The sequence below is a fragment of the Nuphar pumila genome, chromosome 4, assembly GCF_984573655.1.
Source record: "Nuphar pumila chromosome 4, dmNupPumi1.hap1.1, whole genome shotgun sequence".
NCBI lineage: Eukaryota > Viridiplantae > Streptophyta > Magnoliopsida > Nymphaeales > Nymphaeaceae > Nuphar > Nuphar pumila.
In genome coordinates, this window is record NC_143252.1 from 144,920,309 (window position 1) to 144,943,539 (window position 23,231).

Sequence of the window (23,231 nt, forward strand, 5' to 3'; positions counted from 1 at the left end):
ATTAAAGTTAGTACAATTAAAGCAGACCAACCCACCGGTATTGATTAAAACACATTGAAATGTTGTCAGTATTGATGTCGGCCCTGTATCGTTTGGCCAACGAATTCAAGTGAATCAACGATACCGATACTCAAGTGAATCGTTTTGAATCGGTAAAAAAAAAATTAGAACTTGGCAAGTGTTAGAATAATATTAAAAAATATTTTTAAGTATCTTTTTATATTTATTAAAAATAACTGATTCAAGGGTAAAGCATATCGATTTTTTGTAATATATGATACGTAACCTATGCGGGGATGGACTTATGCTTTCCCCCTGCCCCGCCCTCATCTTCTATCCCCACCTTTCCCTGCACCGCCTCGTCCCCAATCCTTCTTTAGAGATGGCAGTGGACATAGGAGAAACAGGGCGGGAATGGAGGACATGAAATAGGGATGGAGGTTAAAATCAAAACCCATGGAGAGATGAAATGTAGGATTTTGAGACAAAACGGAAGTGTAGACCTTGTCCTCCACTAGAAATGGCAGTGGATCTGGGCAAGGGCAGAGGATAAGGTCTCGGTCCCCGCCCCGTCTCAAAATCCTGACCTCCATGATGCCAGCACGAGTTTTGAACAGTAACAGTCGTCTCAAAACACAGGGCGAGAATTATCCCGGTCCACTGTCATCCCCAGGGCAGAGCAACCCACTTGAACAGTAACAGTTTTCTACAAAAACCACAACCCGAAAGTCCCAATTGACTTCCACCGAGCCAATCAACTTGGGCACACACACCCCCATCCTCTTTCAACGAAAAAAAAATAATCTATTTAAAAATCAGAAAAGGAGGGGCCATGCCCTCCTCCATTAGGCAAAAGCACTAAATCGATTGATGCGAGCGACCCATTGGGATTCGACCTGTCGCATGACGTGCCAAGAGACTCTTTTAATGCATCATGACCACATCACGCCTCCCTGCCTTGCGATTTAAGCTACCCATCAGAAGCTTCTAGAAACCGATGCGTTCCTCTACGGTCCAGCTACTCTTACCGTATAAGTAAAAAGCTAAACCAAACAACCCAAAGAGCAAAAAAATAGGAGAAAGGAAGATGACAACCGAGATACCCAAAGAGTATGGGTTCGTCGTCCTCATTCTCGTCTTATATTCCTTCTTCAACTTCTGGATGGGCTTCCAAGTTGGCAAGGCCAGGAAAAGGTGCGTAGAGAAGCAGTAGTATAGTACCCCATTTCTTCCCTTTTAACCACACCTCTCATGGCTAATAACCTTTTTTTCTTGTAGGTATAAGGTTCCCTACCCGACCCTCTACGCCATTGAATCAGAGAACAAGGACGCTAAGCTCTTCAACTGCGTCCAGGTGGGTACCCATGAACATTGATTATTCCATTCTCTTCTTTCTTCCTGTGTGGGTTTCAGTTTCACCCATATATGGATTTTGAGTTGATTGGTGATGCATTTGTTCGTGTGGTTGTGCTCCAGAGAGGGCACCAGAACTCCCTGGAGGTGATGCCCATCTTCTTTTCTCTCCTTCTGTTGGGAGGCATCCACCATCCTCTGGTGGCCACCGGCTTGGGGATTGTTTACACCGTGGCTCGCTACTTCTACTTTTCCGGCTACTCCACCGGAGATCCGGCCAAGAGATTGCCCCTCGGGTATGTCGATTCTGAACCAAGTGACGAGGTGGCCCTTTCGTTTCCAGTATATTGGTATGGATCTGATTTTTTTTGTTTAATTTTTATATTTCTGCAGGAGGTTCAACTTTCTGGCATTGCTGGGTCTGATGGTGTGCACAGTTTCCTTTGGAGTCAGCCTTATCCGTGGATGATCAGATCATACTTTTCTATCATTTCCCCTCTTTGTGGTTATCAGTGTTTCTAGCGAGCTCTTATGTTCTTCTTTTCAGATGTAGTTTGGTTTAGAATGCAATGAAAAAAACGCGAGATTTCTGTACCAACTTATGTGGTTCTGATTTAACCTTTGGACATTCATGTTGCGGTATTCTTGTTTTCTTCATTGTGGTATGAGAATACAACGGCTTATCAACTAACAAGAAGCAAGCAAAAGACATAAACGACAATAGATTGTGCCTAATAGTTTCTTGCTGGAAAATTTAACTCCCATTTACAGTCATATACCTGCTTGAACTCATTTCACCATATATCCACTTTTAAGAAGATTGGTAGCGTTTGTTTCTAGAAGATGTTAGTCTTCTTTCTGATGGTGACTTTCCATTGCTGACAACAAATCTGTTCTTTCCTTCCCTCAAAGGAATGATATCAGGAAATTCCTTCCTCGCTTTAGAATCACTGCCTGCACCATAGTCATAATCGTCTTCATCATCATCCTCTTCATCTTCTTCTTCATCTTCGTCATCATCTCTAGAACCCGCCATCCTGGTTCTCAAATTTGGCCTCTTCCATAGTTGCTCTTCATACCCTCTTCCTTCACTGGGGCGCTTGGTGTTGCACTTTAAGCAAGCAGTGTTTCTGCTGAAGTTTAAGAAATCACACCTACACAGACAACGCAATCTCTTTCATTTAACATCCACACACAGACACACAGAGGGAAATGAGGGGAAGATACTAACGAAGGGCACTCCCATTCTCCTGGATTGAGTGATCTCTTCCGTGGCCCTTGGCACCTCCGGCAAGTGGTGTTCCGAGAAAAATTCGTGAAATTGCACCTATGAATATGAAAACACAAGTTAACCACCTTAGCAGATAATTGCACGGTCCAGCAGCAGTGATGGGCAAAAGGGGATGGAAGATAGTTACTGAGGACAAGCCCAATCGCCCAATTTCATTTTGAATTTGTCCATTTCCTTATCAAGTTCTCCCTTTGGTCGCTGTCCGTTGCATCTTTTGCAGGTAGTGTTCCGAGAAAAATTCATGAAATTGCACCTACGTAAAAAAGAAAAATCACAAGTGAACAAACTTCATACAGAATAAGCACACCGTGGAGAAGAGGTGTGAAGACGATTACTCAGGACAAGTCCAGTCTCCTTTCTTCATTTCAGCACTATCAAAGCCTACACTTTTTGGGCCTTCTTCCTTGCATTCTAGGCATCGTAAATTTCTAGCAAAATTCATGAAATTGCACCTGAAATAGTAGTGTGATAGTTCAGATTGAATCATACAGGTAACACATATACTGGCATTCAATCTTCCCCTGCAATTAATTTATGAGATACCATACCACCGCTGGGGGTCGCTCGCGTGGCCAGCAGGGGGGTTGTGAAAGTGTTGAGTTCAAATCCTGCTGGTTTACGGGTGCATCCTTAACTTTTAAGGCAAGGTGGTCGTGGGGCCCACCTGGGGTTTTCCCTCACTTTCGGTGAGGGTCCATCGTCATAAAAAAAAATGAGATACTATAGGATCATAATCCGTAAATAAAATGTAGTAGGACAGAGGCCATGTTGTGCGTCAATATTGCCTCTTTGGTTCCTGGAAGCATTCAAGGCAGCTTAAAATCATAAACAGACTGTTTTAGTAGTTGTTCAACATGAATGAAATCTGAAAACATATGAAAAGAGCACCATGATCAGCAAAAATTTAGCGTTACTTGGAGATGTCTTTATTCTACAGCCCACAAAAACTTTAACATATGGTTGTGCTTGGAGGAGAAACCCGCAAGTGAAGAGAAGTGGTTTCCTAGAAGGTCAACTTTATGAAAACCATACAGAACAAGAAGCTAACATCTTAGCCAAAACATGCGTTCTCATGTTTGACTGCTGCGCACTCAAGGTGCCGGCATAAAAAACTGCAGGCACAAATGCCAAATTTAGACATGCTGATTCACACGTGACCCAACATCATAGGGAACCACACGGAGTAACATTGGATTCAAGACAACTCATGGCTTACCTGAGTCAACTGAAGCCTAGTTTTCAAAGTTACCTTTCTGTTAAACAGCTTGAAGGATGATCTGATATCCGATTATCATGAGAACATAAAATGGGAACAGAGAATGGTTTTCAATTTGATAAAAATCAAAATATAAATAGCTTACTTTGGGCAAATCCAGTCACCCCTCTTCATTTCAATGTTGTCTTGATCAATCTTGCTCTTTGGTTGATCCTGCCGACGTGGAAGCTTTGCAGCAGGCTTTGGAAGGGCAGGATCAGGGGGTGCATCACTCAGCTCAGCTAGCAATCTACGTGCAGATGCTTCAATTTCCACCTTATCATGTGACTTATCTCCTGAAATCATGAGGGGATCCACAGCATAATTCAACAATATCCGTACTATATCAACAGTGCGTGCCCCTTCCTCTTCCTTTGCACTTACGTAGGCTCTGTCACAAGATCCACGTAAATTGCATGAACCGCATACCTGAAGGTAGAGCAGTAATTGATCTTTCATATGAGATGTAAAGTCTCATTAAAAGGACAGGTAAACCTTGGATATGATTGTTAGAGAAGTTCCATTGAGCACGTATCAAGTTGCACAAATAGGCCAAAGGCCTAAATCAGTTAACCCTTATTTGATTCTGTTAATTTAGGTTGAGATTTCTAGTAATATGTTCAGTTCATGGAATGAAAACCGAATTGTATGGAATACTGCCTCAACCTATGGCATCCACACTCCTAGGGATGAGCAACTGGCCTGCAACTCTGGATCCCATAAAAGTTGCTCGATTGTATTGTGAGCACAGTGAGTGAATGAGCTGAACCCGAGCTTGCATGGGCTAGCATCAACTTAGCTCGTATAGTTCCATTCAATCAACGATACATGTTTGTTTAGCATTTTTGAGCATCAACAAACAAACACACACACACAGCTAAGCTCGTGTAGTTTCATTAAATCAATAATACATGTCTCTTTATCATTTTCATGAGGCACAGCTTAGCCATGTAACTTCATTGCATGCATGCACGGGCACACACACACACACACCAAAAAAAAAAGGAAAAACAAGAAGGATGTTGCCCCAATGGTACACAAATAGCTTTACATTAGAGTGGCTAGGGTTCAAACCCTTCGAAGCCTGCTCCTTAAACTTTTGGAGACCTTTCCCCTTTTTTTAACAAAAACACTGGATTCAAATTCCACTAAATAGAGATTCAAAGAGATTCTAGTTTGATATCAGACTCAAGCTCCAACCTGGTAGACGCTGTATGGGGTGAGCAGCCAGAGCTCAGTTTGCTTGGCTGGTTGCAGCTCCCATACATTCTATAGAAAGCAAGGGTCTTTCTTAACTATTAGACTGCTTGTGGGAATCGGATTCTGCATTATGTACCCCAATAAGATTCTGGATTCCAAGGACAGTTCTTTCAGCTCCAAAAGCCAAAGAGGCTATAGGTCCCTGACTAAGTCAGTCACCTCATGTAAGGACTGAAATTAGTCAGCCATGTGATATTCTTGAATTTCAAACCATGTGGAGCTGGGTTGAGCCACTTACTCACCTAGTAGTTTCTGTAAGCGGTGCAACATGGGAGCTAAAATTTGCATGATCTGTGACACCAAACATTTGTATACAAGAGCATGGTGATTCTCGACATTTAATTTGTACTCTCAATCTTGTATGTGGCGGCGGGAAAAGAAGGTAGAAGAACTTACTTCGCCTTCATCAAGGTTAACAAATGATCTTAGCCTCTTTGCAGAATTGACTGGCTTGCGGAATAAATTAGGGCATCCACGCTCAACAACTGCTTTAATGTCTTTCTTAGACAGTGATCTGCAATGAACAGTGAAGTCAGTGTCCCTTTTCTTGCTTTCCTTTTTTTTAGCAAAAGAAAAAAAAATCTGACATCTGAATCTAAGAATATTTGGTTAATATGTTCAACTTTGTCCATCAGATCATGAAATACAAAAATCCAATAATAGAACCACCATCTGATTTTTATCCTGTTAAGAGAATAATAGAACCACCATCTGATTTTTATCCTGTTAAGAGGTTTCTGTATGAGGCAGAAACCATGCCTCAAACATGAGCAAAAAAAGATTAAATCCAGATGCAAAAGCAAACCAATCACTTGAAAGTATGGAGAGACAAAGTTAGGGAATTACAGATGGAATATGGTAGCGCATGCATTAGGGAAAACATAATGTAAACCATGCAAAGAGGAAATAAGAGGGTAATTCCTCACATACCCCATTTACTACGAGAACATGCACCACTGTAGGTAAATAGTTGTCAGATATGGAACTATGTGGTTATTATAGTTATCAAGATATTTATGGTATATACATGCTGTTAATGCTCTGGACAATGGTATGTCGACAGGACTGAGACTTCTCCCTGAATATGTTCAGAAAATGATTTTCACATTCAGAGATATTAACTAAATCAAATAGGCCTTCATTTACAAATCTTACCAGTCATGTTCTATTGGCATGTCTTATGTGTCATTCTACTCAGCCAAGGGGCATCGTGAACAATAGATATCATTTCCCCACTCATTCCTTCCTTGCCTTAGGCTGTGTTTGGGAGCAGGGCACCGGAGAAGTTGGGATGGCGTCGGAGACAGTTATCTAACGTGGCTAAGCCCAAGGGAATTTGGAAAGTGTTTAGGAGAAGGGATTGGAGGGAGGCGTGAAGATCAGCTACGAATCCGCCAACTCCAAATCCCTTGAAACCTCACATTTCAACTCTCCCTATAGAGAGGAGGTATTTGTGATTCCCTCAATCGGAAGGATTCCGGTGGGTCCCTAAATTTCTGATGGTTCAAAATTTCACCATCTTTTACCTCAGTAATTCTTCTATTCATTGTCTCTCCCCATCCATGACATACTTCACATAGGTGCGAGTGCGGGTGCGGATGCGGCGATCTGGCACTTTAAAAAAACTTGGGTGTGAGGGTATATATATATATAAATTTTAACAGTTCTAAGATAACACTAATGAAATAAAAAAAAATTATCATATCATCAATTCATCATGCATAAATTCATGCAATAAAACAAATTAACAATATACAATTTCTATTTATCATTGCAAGGTACAAATATATAATATAGATAAAACTGGATTTAGTTAGGGTTAACTAAATCTACTTTGGGGCAGAAATGGACCTCAGTGAGGTTGACTTCACCTGACATAAAGGAATCCGTGTCCAAGTGTCACACCCGCATGGGTGCCGTTGTGACACGGGTGCGGGTGCGGGTGCGGTGCCCTGTTAGAAGAGTCTGTGTAACATAGGCCTTGACATGGCGATAAGTGAGTTCAGATAGCAATGTCCTTTGTACGAGTTTGGTTCTTGTGAGATGGTAAGTGCGTCCAGATAGTGATGGCATTTGTAACCCATCTGGGATCTTGTGAGGTGGTAAACCATTTAGTTTGTTTATTGTGAACATGACATTTTTGGCATGAGTAAAATATTATATGGGTGTTCAACTAGTTTAATTTAATTGTCTTCATGTGGTTGTAATGAAATGGTGGTCTTCAACAAATGCACAAATAACTCACAAACAAGTGTCTATTGGAGACACTACAAGCATGACCCTTGAAAGGGTATAAAAGGAAGAACACTTGAAAAATAAATAATACTTTATTCATGAACAAAATGCTTAAGAAGCATGGTAATATACATTGAAGGGGTTCACCCCTATATATACAAAAAAGTGGGAGAGAGGAGAGCTCATTTTGAGCTCTCCAAAAGAGACGTTGGATTCCAACGTCTCTTAATATAGCTGTTGGACTACAGTCCAACAGCATTTATTATTATAGCTGTTGGACTATAGTCCAACAGCATTTATTATAGCTGTTGGACTACAGTCCAACAGCTATTTGCACAGTCAAGTTCCAGCAGGAACTTGACTGGATCAAATATCTAGTTTCTATTAAACTAGATGCTAAAAAAGAAAATAAAGAAAAATAGAAAAAGAAAATAATAAAAGAAAATATAATAATATTAAATAATATATATATATATATTACATTTTACATTTTAACACTCCCCTCAAACTTACGGTACAATGAGCGAAAGTTTGTCTGAGAGGAAGTGAAATCTGGGAGCAGCGAGAGGCTTGGTGAAGAAGTCTGTTAATTGATATTCTGATGTAACATATGGCAGATCAATGGTTCCATGTAAGTATTCCTCTCTGACATAGTGACAGTCCATCTCAATGTGTTTAGTGCGCTCATGGAATGTCTGGTTGCTTGCAATGTAGATCGCACTTTGGTTGTCACAACACATCTTTGAAGCTTGCGTTGCTTTAGCTCCCATATCCGCCAGCAATCGTCTGAGCCAAACAACCTCCATAGTGGTGGTTGTTATGGCTCTGTATTCAGCTTCGGTAGAGGAAAGAGAGACTTTCTGCTGCTTCTTGCACTTCCACGAAATTAAGGTTTCACCTAGGAACACACAAAAACCAGTAGTTGAGTGTTTATTATTGGGATCACCTCCCCAGTCAGCATCAGTATATGCAATTAAATTTAATGAAGATGAAGCAGACAAGAAGAGTCCTCGTGAAAGAGAGGATTTTAAGTATCTAATAATACGCAAAATCGCTCCCATGTGCACGGAGGTGGGAGCATGCTGAAATTGACTGACTGTATGAACCGCATGAGTTATATCTGGCCTAGTAATGGAAAGATAAGAAAGAGCTCCAACAAGCTGTCTATAAGGAGTAGGATCATCAAGAAGTTCGTCATCATCAATTTTCATTTTAACATTGACCACTTCTGGAGTGTCTACTTTCTTATCATCTGTAATTCCAGACCTGGAAACGATATCAAGAGCAAATTTAGATTGAGATATCAAATACCCCCGAGGAGAATAAGCAACTTCAATGCCTAAAAAATATCTTAATAAACCTAAGTCAGTCATTTCAAAGTGAGTTTTAAGAAGAGATTTGATATTTGCAACTCCCTGTTTGTCGCCTCCGGTGATGATCATATCGTCCACATAGAGAAGAAGAATAATGATGCATGCATCAGATTTCTTAACAAACAAAGCAGTATCAGTTAAACAAGGTTGAAAACCAATATCAAGCATAACATGACTAAATCGGTCATACCAGGCTTTTGGAGCCTGTTTAAGACCATAAAGAGCTTTTTCTAGACGAAGAGCTTTACCCTTAGGGATACTAATACCAGGTGGGGCTTCCATGTATACTTCTTCAACGAGATTCCCATTCAAGAAAGCATTTTTGACATCTAATTGAAAGATAGGTCATGTTCTAATGGAGGCCAAGGCTATTAAAGTTCTAACAGTGGTCATACGGGCCACAGGAGCAAATGTTTCTTCATAATCGATGCATACTCTTGAGCATATCCTTTTGCTACTAAACGGGCCTTATATCTTTCCAGGGTCCCATCACTTTTTGTTTTGACTTTGTATACCCACCTACAACCTATAGGTTTCTTACCCGGAGGAATATCTTGTATCGTCCAAGTATTGGCCTTTTCTAGTGCATCCAATTCTATTTTCATGGCTTCTATCCATTCTATATGATTTTTTGCTTGAGAATAGGATGATGGTTCAACATATGATTGTATTAATGTAATGGCGGCCCTATACGTGGGTGAAAAAGATTCATAAGACACAAATTTTTCTGGAGGTTTAGAGATTCTAGACGTTCTTCTAGGTGAGACTTCAGAGTATTTTTGTAATGCACATGGAAGATTTTGCTCTCTACGTCTTGAATATTGTAGACTAACATCCCTATGAATTTGCTCTTCATTATCATCATTTTCAACAACAATAGGACTTTGATCATTGTCAAGGTCACATCCAACATCACATTCACTGGATTTTGAAGTTGGATCAATTAAAAACGAGTATTCAGTGACATCCTTGGATTTTTCAAATTCAAAGAAGCTTTCTTTTTCCAAAAAAGATACATTTCTTGACACATATAATTTGTCATTTTGAAAATCGAAACACCTGTAGCCTTTTTGATTATCAGCATATCCTAAAAAGGCACATGGGATTGCACGAGGAGAGAGTTTGTCATTTCTGTTGGTGAAAACAAAACATTTGCATCCAAAGACTCTTAATCTAGAATAATCTGGAGTTAAATTAACAAGCTTTTCTATTGGAGTTGTATTCTTTAATGAGGAAGATGGCATCCTATTAATGAGATAGGTGGCAGTTAGGACCGCTTCAGCCCAAAAACTTTTTGGAACTTGATTTGCAATTAGCAATGTCCTAGTAGTTTCCATAATGTGCCGATGTCTGCGTTCGGCTAGGCCATTCAGTTGTGGAGTGTGTGGACATGATCTTTGATGTGTAATATCATGTAAATTGAGATAGTCTTTGAATTCGTTGGACATAAATTCTCCCCCTGAATCAGTGCGAAAAACAGAAATATCATTTTGAAACTTATTTTTAACCATTTTATGAAATATTTGGAAGTTAGCAAAGACATCAAATTTATGTTTAAGAAAATAAATCCAAGTATGTCTAGAAAAGTCATCAACAAAAATGACATAATATGTATAACCACCTTTGGAAATAACTGGTGCGGGGCCCCAAACATCCGAATGTATTAACTCAAGTGGTCGTGAGGAAACAAAAGTTCTACTAAGAAATGGTAACCTTTTCATTTTGCCAAGAATGCAGTCTTTACAAGAAAAATTTTCAGAATTACAAAATTTTTCCAAACTTGGAAAATATTGAATTTTAGACATATGAGGATGGCCAAGCCTTTTGTGCCATAAATCCAATTCTAATTTCTGAATATTATAACAAAATGCATTCTTGGGTAATTCCAAAAAGTCCATGTAATAATGTCCTCCTTCTCTATGGCCTTCCCCAATCAGCTTCCCTGACTGGCGATCCTGTACCCAACAACCATGAGAAGAGAAAGAGATATTACATCCATAATCAGATATTTGCGAGACAGATAAGAGATTCAAATTAAGTTTAGGGATATATCTAACTTCTGGGATAAAAAATCTTTTGGATTTTTGAAGATTTTCAAAACATCCTATTCCTTTTACTTCGAGAGATGTGCCATCGGCTGTAAAAACCTTTGACACACTTGAGTTATTTTTAAGACATTCGGATAGACTATTAACATTTGGGGTCATATGAAAAGAAGCACCAGAATCTAAAAGCCAAGGAAAGTTACCTGGACCGGAGAAAGATGCAATTGCCGCTCCAGTTGAGGCTTCGGTTGAGGAGGATACCCCTTTGAGAAGAGGTTGAAGGATTTCCATCAGTTGAGCCATAGACACAGGTGCATCTTGATCTTTTGACTCAGATTCAACAGATGCAATTCTTTTTTCTTCTCTTCTTTTTAACTTTGGACATTGAGGCCTATAGTGTCCCGATTCATGACAATGATGACAAATAACTTTTCTTTTATCAAAGTCGCCGTTTTGCCTTCCAAAATGAGGCGGCTTGTAAGTACGAGTATGATTTCCCGGTCTAGATACAGCTAAAACAGAGTCATCATCAACTTTTGGAGTACTTTTTCTAAGTCTATTTTCCTCCATAGTGAGCTCTTCTATAGTATCAACAATAGAAGGAATTTTTCCACGATGTAAAAGGGCCGATTTGGTGGATTCAAACTCCGGCCTTAGACCATTCACAAATTGATAGAAATGTTCCATATCGAGTTGCTTTTGGCGAAGCTCGATGTCTTCGGCACAATGCCATTTGGGCTCAAGAAGCGCCAACTCTTCCCAAAGTTCAGACAACTCATTATAATATTCTCGAATAGTTTTATCTTTTTGAGTCATTGTCCGAACTTTATCTTGTAAATTGCATACATGTGCAATATCTTTAAGGGAATACATGTTTTTGAGGTATTCCCAAGCCTTATCGGCATGCTCAAACTTAGCTAGACTAGAGCATTTTTTAATGTCTATGCTATTGATGAGCCATGACATAATTTTTGCATGCCCTATCCTCCATTCTTTCCATTTCTTTTCATAAGTGGCTAATGCCTTACTCTTCTCTTCTTCCGTTAAAGGAACCTCTTTATCACCCTCTTTCTTGGTAAGAGATAGTTTAGGTTCCAAATCGGAACCATCCACTATACCCCATAAACCTTTTCCCCAAATGTGGTGCTTCATAATCGAAGCCCACATTACATAGTTAGTATCATTTAGCTTCATAGGAATGATGGTGATCTTATCATTGTCATCCATCTTTTACAAGGGTAAGAGAGGAATAAATAGGAGGAGGAGAGAGAGAGAGAAAAATAAAAAGAAAAAAAAAAGAGGAGACAAAGGAATAAGAGAGGATACAAAACCAAAATTTTTTGTAGCACAAGTTCGCCTTTCTTCAAACAAATCTTCTTGAGCCAAGAACAAGGTGATGAAACACCTTTTGTAAATGTGGCACGGAAATCGAGGCGGAAGCACTTCAAGATCTAAGGATTTCGTAGCTTTGATACCATGTAATGAAATGGTGGTCTTCAACAAATGCACAAATAACTCACAAACAAGTGTCTATTGAAAACACTACAAGCATGACCCTTGAAAGGGTATAAAAGGAAGAACACTTGAAAAATAAATAATACTTTATTCATGAACAAAATGCTTAAGAAGCATGGTAATATACATTGAAGGGGTTCACCCCTATATATACAAAAAAGTGGGAGAGAGGAGAGCTCATTTTGAGCTCTCCAAAAGAGACGTTGGATTCCAACGTCTCTTAATATAGTTGTTGGACTACAGTCCAACAGCATTTATTATTATAGCTGTTGGACTATAGTCCAACAGCATTTATTATAGCTGTTGGACTACAGTCCAACAGCTATTTGCACAGTCAAGTTCCAACAGGAACTTGACTGGATCAAATATCTAGTTTTTATTAAACTAGATGCTAAAAAAGAAAATAAAGAAAAATAGAAAAAGAAAATAATAAAAGAAAATATAATAATATTAAATAATATATATATATTACAGTTTACATTTGAACAGTGGTTTCCATAGTGGACGTGTATGCGAGATATGCACTATGTGCATTTCTCACTTGCTTAGTTGTCAAAGGCAGCGCCTAGGCGGACTAGGCGACCTAGGCGCAGCCCCACCGCGTGGGCTTTTGGGTTTGGGCGGTGGGGCTCTTTTTAACTGCCTAGCTCACCTAGGTGCTGCCAAGGCAGTTGCCGACTAGGCATGTGACAATTATGACCTTTTTTTTAACTTCATTAACCAAGTTTGGACCAGAGTTACCGAAAGCACGCTTCCCCGATACGCGCTTCGAAAGCGCGAAACACGGTGCTCTCGAAACGCGCGGGGAAGCGCACGCTTATGACATGAAGCGCGTGTTAAAATGTAAAACTGTACATATATGTATATATAATAATATTATATTATTATATATATAAATACATTTTTAATTTCTTTCTTTTCTGTATTTTTTTCCTTTATTTTTATTTTTTGTCTTTATGTCATCTAGTGAAGTTTGAACTAGAATGACTGTTGCTAGTCAAGTCCTGTCCAGACTTGACTAACAATAGAGCTGTTGGACTGACACATTCCAACAGCTCTTAATAGAGCTGTTAGACTGACACATTCCAACAGCTCTAAATAGAGCTGTTGGACTGTGCCCAACAGCTCTATTGAGTCCTCTTTCAGCTGTGTATATAAAGGGGTGCAGCCCCTCTTGTATTTCACTCCAATGCTTCTTAAGCAATTGGTTTTTCATATCAATAAAGAATACATTTTTATTTTTATTTTGTTTCCAGTTATACCCTTTTTAAGGGTTATGCTTTAGTGTCATTCTTGACACTTGCTCTTGTTAATCAAAGCTCGTGTTTCGAAGATCCCCATTTCATTTCATGGTATCAAAGCCGCGGAAGTACTAAATCTTGAGGAAAAGCTGCCTCAGTTTCCGTGCCCGTTTGCAAAAGTGTTCGCCACTTGAAGAGAAGTGTTTTATCACTTCATTGGAGAAGATTTCACATCTTGTTGTATTTTTTTTTTCTTTCTTTCTCATTTTCCTTCTTGTTTCTCTTCTATCCCTATTCTTTCTCTCCTTGTAATCGATGGATGACAATGATAAAGTCACCATCATGCCTATGAAACTAAGCGATACGAACTATGTAACATGGGCTTCAATCATGAAGCACCATATATGGGGAAAAGGCTTATGGGGGATTGTGGATGGTTCCGATTCGGAACCTAAGCTATCTCTTACTAAAAAGGAGGGAGATAAAGACGTCCCTCTATCGGAAGAAGAGAAAATCAAGGCTATTGCCTCATACGAGAAGAAATGGAAAGAATGGAGAATATCTCATGCGAAGATAATGTCATGGCTTATCAATAGCGTTGACATTAAAAAATGCTCAAGTCTTGCCAAATTTGATCATGCCGATAAGGCATGGGAATACCTTAAGAATATGTATTCCCTTAAAGATATTGCACATGTGTGCAACCTCCAAGAAAAAGTTCGAATGATGACACAAGGAGACAAAACTATTCGTGAATATTACAATGGGTTGTCCGAACTTTGGGAAGAACTTTCCCTTTTAGAACCAAAGTGGCATTGTGCCGAAGACATCGAGCTTTGTCAGAAACAACTCGATGTTGAACATTTTTACCAGTTTATCACTGGATTAAGGCCGGAATTTGAAACCACTAAATCGGCCCTACTTCACCGGGGAAAAATTCCTTCTATTGTGGAAACTATTGAAGAGTTAACAATGGAAGAAAATCGTCTCCGGAAAGGTTCTTTAAAAATTAAAGATGATTCCGTTTTAGCCGTGTCTAGACCAGGGAATCATGTTCGATCATATAGGCCTCCTCACTTTAACCGACAAAATGGTGACTATGATAAGAAGAAAGTTATTTGTCATCACTGTCATGAACCGGGACACTACAGGCCACAATGTCCCAAACTTAAGGAGCTGAGAGAAAAAAGAGCTGCAATTGCTGGATCGGAGCCTAAAGATCAGGATGCACCAGTTTCCCTGGCCCAACTAATGGAGATCCTTCAGCCTCTCATCAAAGGTGCCTCTTCCTCATCTGAAGCTTCAACCGACGCAGCAGCCTCATCTTTTTCTGATTTAGGTAAAATTTCTTGGCTTCTTGACTCTGGTGCATCTTTTCATATGACCCCAAATAATCAAAGTCTATCCAAATGTGTTAAAAATAAAACAAGTGTGTCAAAGGTCTTTACTGCTGATGGGACTTTTCTTGAAATAGAAGGAATAGGAGATTTTGAAAAAATTTATAAAACAAAAAAATTTTTTATTCCAGAAATTAGACATGTTCCCAAATTAAATTTAAATCTTTTATCTGTATCTCAAATTTCTGATTATGGGTGTAATATTTCTTTTTCTTCTCATGGTTGTTGGGTACAGGATCGCCAGTCAGGCAAGCTGATTGGGGAAGGCCATAGAGAAGGAGGACTCTATTACATGGATTTTTTGGAAATGCCGAAGAAAGCTTTTTGTTATAATATTCAAAAAATAGAGTTGGAACTGTGGCATAAGAGACTTGGTCACCCACATATAGCCAAAATCCAACATTTTCCAAATCTAGGGAAATTTTGTAACTCTGAATCATTTGATTGTAAAGATTGTATTCTCGGCAAAATGAAAAGATTACCATTTCAGAACAGAACCTTTTTCTCTTCAAGACCACTTGAATTAATACACTCAGATGTTTGGGGTCCTGCACCAGTAATTTCTAAAGGAGGATTTGTTTACTATGTTATTTTTGTCGATGATTTCTCCCGACATACGTGGATGTACTTTCTCAAACATAAGTCTGAAGTATTTTCATACTTTCAAACTTTTCATAATATGGTTAAAAACAAATTTCAAAATGATATTACTATTTTTCGCACAGATTCAGGGGGAGAGTTTTTATCCACAGATTTTCAAAATTATCTTAAATTGCATGGCATCACACATCAAAGATCTTGTCCTTATACACCTCAACAAAATGGACTGGCAGAACGAAAACATCGTCATATTATAGAAACCACTAGAACTTTATTAATAGCAAATCAAGTCCCTAAAGACTTTTGGGCAGAAGCTGCCTTAACTGCCACCTATCTCATTAATAGGATGCCATCTTCTTCGTTACAAAATATCACTCCCATTGAAAAACTTATGAACATTTCTCCAGACTACTCTAGATTAAGAATATTTGGGTGCAAATGTTTCATATTTACTGACAAAAATGATAAACTTTCCCCTTGTGCGATTCCCTGTGCCTTTTTAGGATATGCTGAAAACCAGAAAGGTTATAGATGTTTTGACTTCAAAAATAATAAACTATATGTGTCTAGAAATGTTTCCTTTCTTGAAAAGGAGAGCTTCTTTGATTTTAGAAAATTAAAAGACGTCACTGAGTACTCCTTTTTGCTAGATCTAACATCAACATCTGATGAATATGACCTTGATTGTAACTTTGATGATGATCCAAGAATTATTGATCTTAATGTTGAAAATGAAGAAGTTCATAGAGATACTAGTATTCAATATTCCAGGCGACAAGAGTCTAATACTCCATGTGCACTTGAGAAATATTCTAACATTCCAACTAGACAATCATCCCGAATCTCGAGGCCTCCAGAAAAGTTTGTATCATACGAGTCTTTCTCACCCACATATAGGGCAGTTATTGCATTAATTCACTCATATGAAGAACCATCCACATATTTTCAAGCAAAAAATGATATCAAATGGATAGAAGCCATGAAAGTTGAATTAGATGCACTTGAAAAGGCTTCTACATGGAATATTCAAGATCTTCCTCCAGGGAAGAAAACTATAGGATGTCGATGGGTTTATAAAATTAAAACCAAGAGTGATGGTACTCTTGAAAGATATAAAGCCTGTTTAGTAGCCAAAGGTTATGCCCAAGAATATGGGATTGATTATGAAGAAACCTTTGCTCCGGTGGCTCGTATGACTACTGTCCGAACCTTAATTGCCTTAGCTTCTATCAAAAAATGGTCTATTTTTCAAATGGATGTCAAAAATGCTTTTTTAAATGGAAAGCTAGTTGAAGAAGTATATATGGAACCCCCTCCTGGTCTAAGTATTCCTAAGGGTAAAGTCCTTCGCTTAGAAAAAGCTCTTTATGGACTTAAACAAGCACCAAAAGCTTGGTATGATAGGTTTAGTCGTGTTATGATTGATATTGGTTTTCAATTCTGTTTAACTGACACTGCTTTGTTTATTAAGAATTCTGATGCAGGAATCATTGTGCTTCTTCTTTATGTGGATGATATGATCATCACCGGAAGCGATAAACAGGGAGTTGAAACAATCAAAACACTTCTTAAATCTCATTTTGAAATGACTGATTTGGGCTTGTTGAGATATTTTTTAGGCATTGAAGTTGCTTATTCTCCTAGAGGATATTTATTATCTCAGACTAAATTTGCTTTTGATATTGTTTTCAGGTCTGGTATTACTGATGATAAGAAAGTTGACACTCCAGAAGTTGTTAATGTTAAAATGAAGATTGATGATGGAGAACTTCTTGCAGACCCTACTCCTTACAGACAGCTTGTCGGGGCACTTTCCTATCTATCCATTACCAGACCAGATATAGCACATGTTGTTCATACAGCAAGTCAATTTCAACATGCTCCTACTTCTGTTCATATGGGAGCAGTCATGCGTATTATCAGATACATCAAGTCCTCTCTTTCACGAGGACTTTTCTTATCTTCCTCCTCTTCTCTTGATTTAATTGCATATACTGATGCTGATTGGGGAGGTGATCCCAATAACAGACACTCAACCACTGGCTTTTGTGTCTTTTTAGGGGAATCATTAATCTCGTGGAGGTGTAAAAAGCAGCAGAAGGTATCTCTCTCATCCACCGAAGCTGAATACAGAGCCATGGCAACCACGACCATGGAAGTAGTTTGGCTCCGACGACTGCTTGCTGACATGGGAGTTGAAGCAACAAAGGCTTCACAAATGTGTTGTGACAACAAAAGTGCGATCTACATTGCCAGTAACAGAACATTCCACGAACGCACCAAACACATCGAAATGGATTGTCACTACGTCAGAGAGGAATATCTACACGGGATAATTGATCTGCCATATGTCACTTCAGAATATCAGTTAGCAGACCTCTTTACAAAGCCTCTCGCTGCTCCCCGATTTCACTTTCTCTTAGACAAACTTTCGCTCATTGTACCGTAAGTTTGAGGGGGAGTGTTAAAATGTAAAACTGTACATATATGTATATATAATAATATTATATTATTATATATATAAATACATTTTTAATTTCTTTCTTTTCTGTATTTTTTTCCTTTATTTTTATTTTTTGTCTTTATGTCATCTAGTGAAGTTTGAACTAGAATGACTGTTGCTAGTCAAGTCCTGTCCAGACTTGACTAGCAATAGAGCTGTTGGACTGACACAGTCCAACAGCTCTTAATAGAGCTGTTGGACTGACACATTCCAACAGCTCTAAATAGAGTTGTTGGACTGTGCCCAACAGCTCTATTGAGTCCTCTTTCAGCTGTGTATATAAAGGGGTGCAGCCCCTCTTGTATTTCACTCCAATGCTTCTTAAGCAATTGGTTTTTCATATCAATAAAGAATACATTTTTATTTTTATTTTGTTTCCAGTTATACCCTTTTTAAGGGTTATGCTTTAGTGTCATTCTTGACACTTGCTCTTGTTAATCAAAGCTCGTGTTTCGAAGATCCCCATTTCATTTCAGCGCGTCCCCCTTTAATGCGGTACGCGTATGCGTACCCCATTAAAGAGGTACGCATTTTACCATTTTACCTTTTTTTTAAGAAAGATTTTTTCATTAAGGGTAAAATGGGAAATTTCAAAAAGTCGTGAAATAAAAACTTGAAAGAGAGGCTTAGGGTTTTTTTTCACGCCCTCTTTCGAGTCTCTCCTCCTCCCTCTGTCGCTCAGCCGATTTAGCAACCTTCTCCAGCAACCTCCGACGTCCGGCAATCAGTTGAGTGGTTGATTTTCTATCGATTTTCTAGTGATTTTTGGGTATTGAGGTTTCTTATGTCCAGATTTGGTTTTTTGTTTAATGTAATCCAATCGGTGAGTGTTTGGGTCTGGAATGGATTGTATTTTGGTCGTTTTGATGTATACCATTGGTCAAACAGACGTGATTTGGGTTGATATTATTCATATTTGGCTAAGTTCTCGTGATGCTTATGAAGTGGTACTAGAGGCGGTAACCTGGATTTGGCTTGATGCTCTTATCAGCATTGTGAGATAAGTTCATCTCATTGTATTGATGGCTTGGATATCATGTATGATATTTGTGGTAGTATGGATGTGATATACTCAGTTTGGATGTGAACTTATTGTTAGTTCTCGCTTACTTTTGGTGCCTATAGTTGAGTATTCATATTCATATGAAGCTAGTTGTGTGATATTTTATTGGTGTTATCGTGCCGAGTTTTAGATATATTCTGCAATATTTTTTCTTGGTGCTCTATTTGTGTGCATGGACATTAACAACAAATACAATATCTAAATTCTCTAATGCTCAACCAATTTTACAATGATGAACACTAAATTCATGTATACGATCTGGCAATCAACATAAAATAAAAAAAAACAATAAAAATTGATAATCATATCCCAAAATCGCTTCCCTTTCGCTTCTCATTTGAATCCTATGTCGCTTCCTTCTTCGCTTCTTAGGTCGCTTCCGGTTCGTTTCCTAGGTCGCTTTCGAGACGCTTCCTAGGTCGCTTCCGAGACGCTTCCCGGTTCGCTCCTAAGTTGTCCCGCGCTTCTCGCTTCCTAAAATTTTAGAAGTGCCTCGCTTCCCGCTCCCGCTTCCTCGACTGGCAACTCTGGTTTGGACTTGTCCAAAGCTGGTAAACTGTGCCAAGGGCCACCGGTCTCTCTCTCTCTCTCTCTCTCTCTCTCTCTCTCTCTCTCTCTCTCTCTCTCTCTCTCTTGGTTTCTCACCTTTGTTTGTTACAATTTTTTTCTTCTCTTCTTCCTCTGAACTCTCGCCTTCCTCCCTCTGTTTTCTTCTTCTTCGCTCCCCCCCTTTTTTTCTCTTTTTTTCCTTCTTCCCTATCTTTTGGTTTATGTTTTTCAGTTTTTATATATATATATATATATATATATATATTATAACTTATAAGCGTATGCAATTACGAAGATTAGCATATGAGGCATTGGTTAAATGTGATGTTTTTAGTTATCATGAACTATCAGAAATTCAGTTACGACTTATGACATTTTAGTATGACTTGAATGTGAATTTAATATTGTTAAGGCTTTAATTGTGTTTAAATTATTCAGTTGCCTTTTATTTACATTATCAGTTGCATGGTTTGTTTATTCAATTGTTCATTTCTTCACTTTATGAGACGTGAGGGATGCAGGCTCACCACTGACCAATTACTTTCTGAACATGATGGATATACAGTTGCTTTTAGGAGGAATTGCTGACTAAATTTAATAAGTGTCCTTCATGGAATGGTCTCTAAGTGAAAACCAATGACTTTTATCACAGACTCCATCGGGGGAGATCAACATCAAGAAAGTTTATAATAGAATTCTGGTGCAGAGCCTATTAGTTGCATTTAACTAGCCACATTTTCATTCTTGTTGCACTTACAAGCACTTGCTCATGATCTTCGTTTGGAAGATTGAACTCATCAAATTGAGGATGAAAAAGATGTTAAGATCAAGCAAACGAACTCCTATAATAGATAAAAGGAACTCCATAGAGTAAAAAGATGGTCTAAAAGAAATAGGAAGATGACTAGAGAACTTGCTATTCAGTGGCTCTGCAGACATTGAAGAAATATTCTGAAGTGACATCACAAGTAAGAAGAGTATAATTATAAGAGTACAAGACAAAAAGTATTGAGCTTATGTGCTTAAAATCAAGCCTTGTGTGCATGAATCCATAAAACCAATAAAACAAGAAGACATTACTGATCAGCAAGAAAATATTTTTGCACCATATTCGCTAAATCCTTGAGAAGCTGTACCCACCCATTGTGAGCAAGCATCATAGACCCTTAATATTGGGGCTTGCGATTTGTTCAAGGCAGGCCAATGGGTCAAAGAACTCTATGATTATGTAAAACTAAACTTTGGAACTTTTAATCAATAGCAAAGTCACCTGAGCTGCTTAGGTTGAACCCAAACCATTTTCATTGGACAACTTCGCCTGTCACAACTCACTCTACAGAATCAAGGTGAAACTGCCTCTACCACCGGGTTGGGAATGCATTATGACGATGCTCTTGCAATGACAACTGGAACCAGGTACGGTGATAAATTTGAAAGTTGATACAAAGACTGAAAGACAATGTATTGCCCACAAGGGCTCCATTCATCTGGTAGGTGTAACTTGTGTATGTCACCAAGCTGACGGGACGTCACAAGTTCGAAACCCATGGGTGGCATCCCTTGCCACAAGGTTGAAGCTGGGTGTACTCCCCGGTGGGCAGGGGCGGCCTCAAGGGTTTTACCAACCGGAGGCCAGCCAATGTGTGGTTGGTGATCCCTTTGATTATCCAAAAAAAAGACAATGAATTATCACCAAGGGAAGATCTCTTTAAATTGTAGCATAAAAATGAACGGAAATAGATAGGTGTTAACAGGGTAAATGCTCAATAATAATTAGAAAACAAAACGAATTTAGGCAACCCACAATCACAAACTAGTATCCTACATTCTTCACATAAAAACTCCATTTAAACGATCACCAAAATGCATTTGCAGGTGGGCGGCGCAAACGGACAACTTGAAACCAGGGAGATAGCAATTATACTGAAGCAAAATTCAGTAGTCCACATGTTAGAGCTGTATCCATATGCACGAAGTTGCACTCAAAAGAAAGGATAACGAACGATAGAAATTTCCATCTCACATAGTGAGCTGATTCTTCCAAGCGAAACTAACAAAATTACCACCAGAACTACTGTAATCCGAAAGAACAGTAAGAATAACAGACATAGAAATGAAAAAGAATACTTTCCCTTCATACTAATCAAAGAAGGATACTAACAAAATCTACAGCCATTTGCTCCATTTTTGCCATCACTCTGAACTTTAACTCAAAGAAATCATTTCACATAATGGATCAAAAAAGTGGATTGCGCAATTTGCTCGGAGGCGTTACCGGAGGATATCGAACCGCTCCCGCGCGAAACTGAGGCAGGCGAGCTTGACGCGATTCAAATCGTCAGGTGCAGCGGCCGCGGCGGCCGCGGCGACCGCGCCGGCGGGGTCGTCGAAGTAGCCCTTGCTCTTGAGGTACTCCAGGAAGGAGACCCATTCCGGCCAGGGATGAGAGGGATCGGTAAGGGAGAAGGAGTCTTCGGGGGCGTCCTTGGGGTCGGCGACTGCGACGGAGCTACTCAGGCGGAAATCGAGTTTCAGAAGGGGGGCTCCGTGGTTTCGGAGGAGAGGGGGGGAGGTCGGGAAGCGGCGGAGGGTGCGGAGAGGCGTCGGGCAGAGGGATAAGCGGCGAGCGAGAGCCGGCAGAGCCGCCGGAGAGCGGCACCACGACGACCGGAGCAGCACGACCCGAGACGCAGCCATTGGCGCCAGAGACAGAGCACTAGAGCAGGGAAGGTAGACGGACTTGGTTAAAGCTAGGGCTCTCGATGGGTCGGACCCTCACCCGAACCTAGGCACTTGTACCGGGTCCGGATCTACCATTCAATGAGACCTGGTTATTCAGGACCGGAGGGATAACTCTTGGGAGTAGGTCTCTCAATGGGTCGGGTTTGTATACAGTACCTGATCCAACCCAAATCCGAATACTCGGGTACGAGCATGAGCATAAAAAAAGGCTGTCCGTATTTGAGATTTCATTTTCTTGACCCGACAAAACTTGAACCCGAACCTTGTAACCAGTTATTTGGGTGGGTTTGGTATAACCTATGTTATATACAAAGAACGGAAAAACTCTCCTGCTTTCTCCAAAGTAATGTCATAAATATTGTCCTTAGAAAAATCTCAATGAGGGAAAATATCATGATATATTATAAAAAATGGTTAAATATCGGCACCTCTATTTGTTTATTTTTTGAATTTTTCAATATATTTTTGTTCTCAATTTTTCAATTTATTTACTTTGTTGACAAAAAAATGAGAGAAAAAACAAAATATTTCAACTTCTATAGAGAATTTGGCTGCTGTTAATATTTTTGTTTAAACTTGTGTCATTAAATAATTATGAAGTTGGGGAAGGAAATGTAATTTAGGTCTAAACCATGCAACCTATTTTACCATTCTTATATGAAAGTTCCTATTCACGAAAAATGACCCTACTTTATGTAAAAAATGATACATTTTCTCACCTTGAAATTTCATAAATTCGTTTCTTCTCCAAAATCGTAAATATTGTTATTTTTAAGACTTTTTTAGCCTTTACACCTATCATTTTCAAT

General features: G+C 39.1%; 2 protein-coding genes across 2 annotated transcripts; one reads left to right on the plus strand and one right to left on the minus strand.

Annotated features, from left to right (window-relative positions):
- Positions 1-1,048: 1,048 nt before the first annotated feature.
- On the plus strand, positions 1,049-1,951 carry LOC149841500 (uncharacterized). Its single transcript, XM_090003878.1, has 4 exons — positions 1,049-1,194; positions 1,279-1,354; positions 1,477-1,649; positions 1,747-1,951. Exons 1-4 carry the CDS (start codon positions 1,088-1,090, stop codon positions 1,820-1,822), a joined length of 432 nt encoding a protein of 143 aa, XP_089860004.1. The 5' UTR covers positions 1,049-1,087; the 3' UTR covers positions 1,823-1,951.
- A 22-nt stretch (positions 1,952-1,973) lies between these two features.
- On the minus strand, positions 1,974-22,835 carry LOC149841501 (uncharacterized). The gene is made up of 7 exons (XM_090003875.1): positions 21,956-22,835; positions 5,556-5,673; positions 4,006-4,328; positions 2,980-3,096; positions 2,772-2,897; positions 2,585-2,680; positions 1,974-2,507 (listed from the first exon to the last, which is right to left on the minus strand). Exons 1-7 carry the CDS (start codon positions 22,375-22,377, stop codon positions 2,165-2,167), a joined length of 1,545 nt encoding a protein of 514 aa, XP_089860001.1. The 5' UTR covers positions 22,378-22,835; the 3' UTR covers positions 1,974-2,164.
- Between the last annotated feature and the right edge of the window lie 396 nt (positions 22,836-23,231).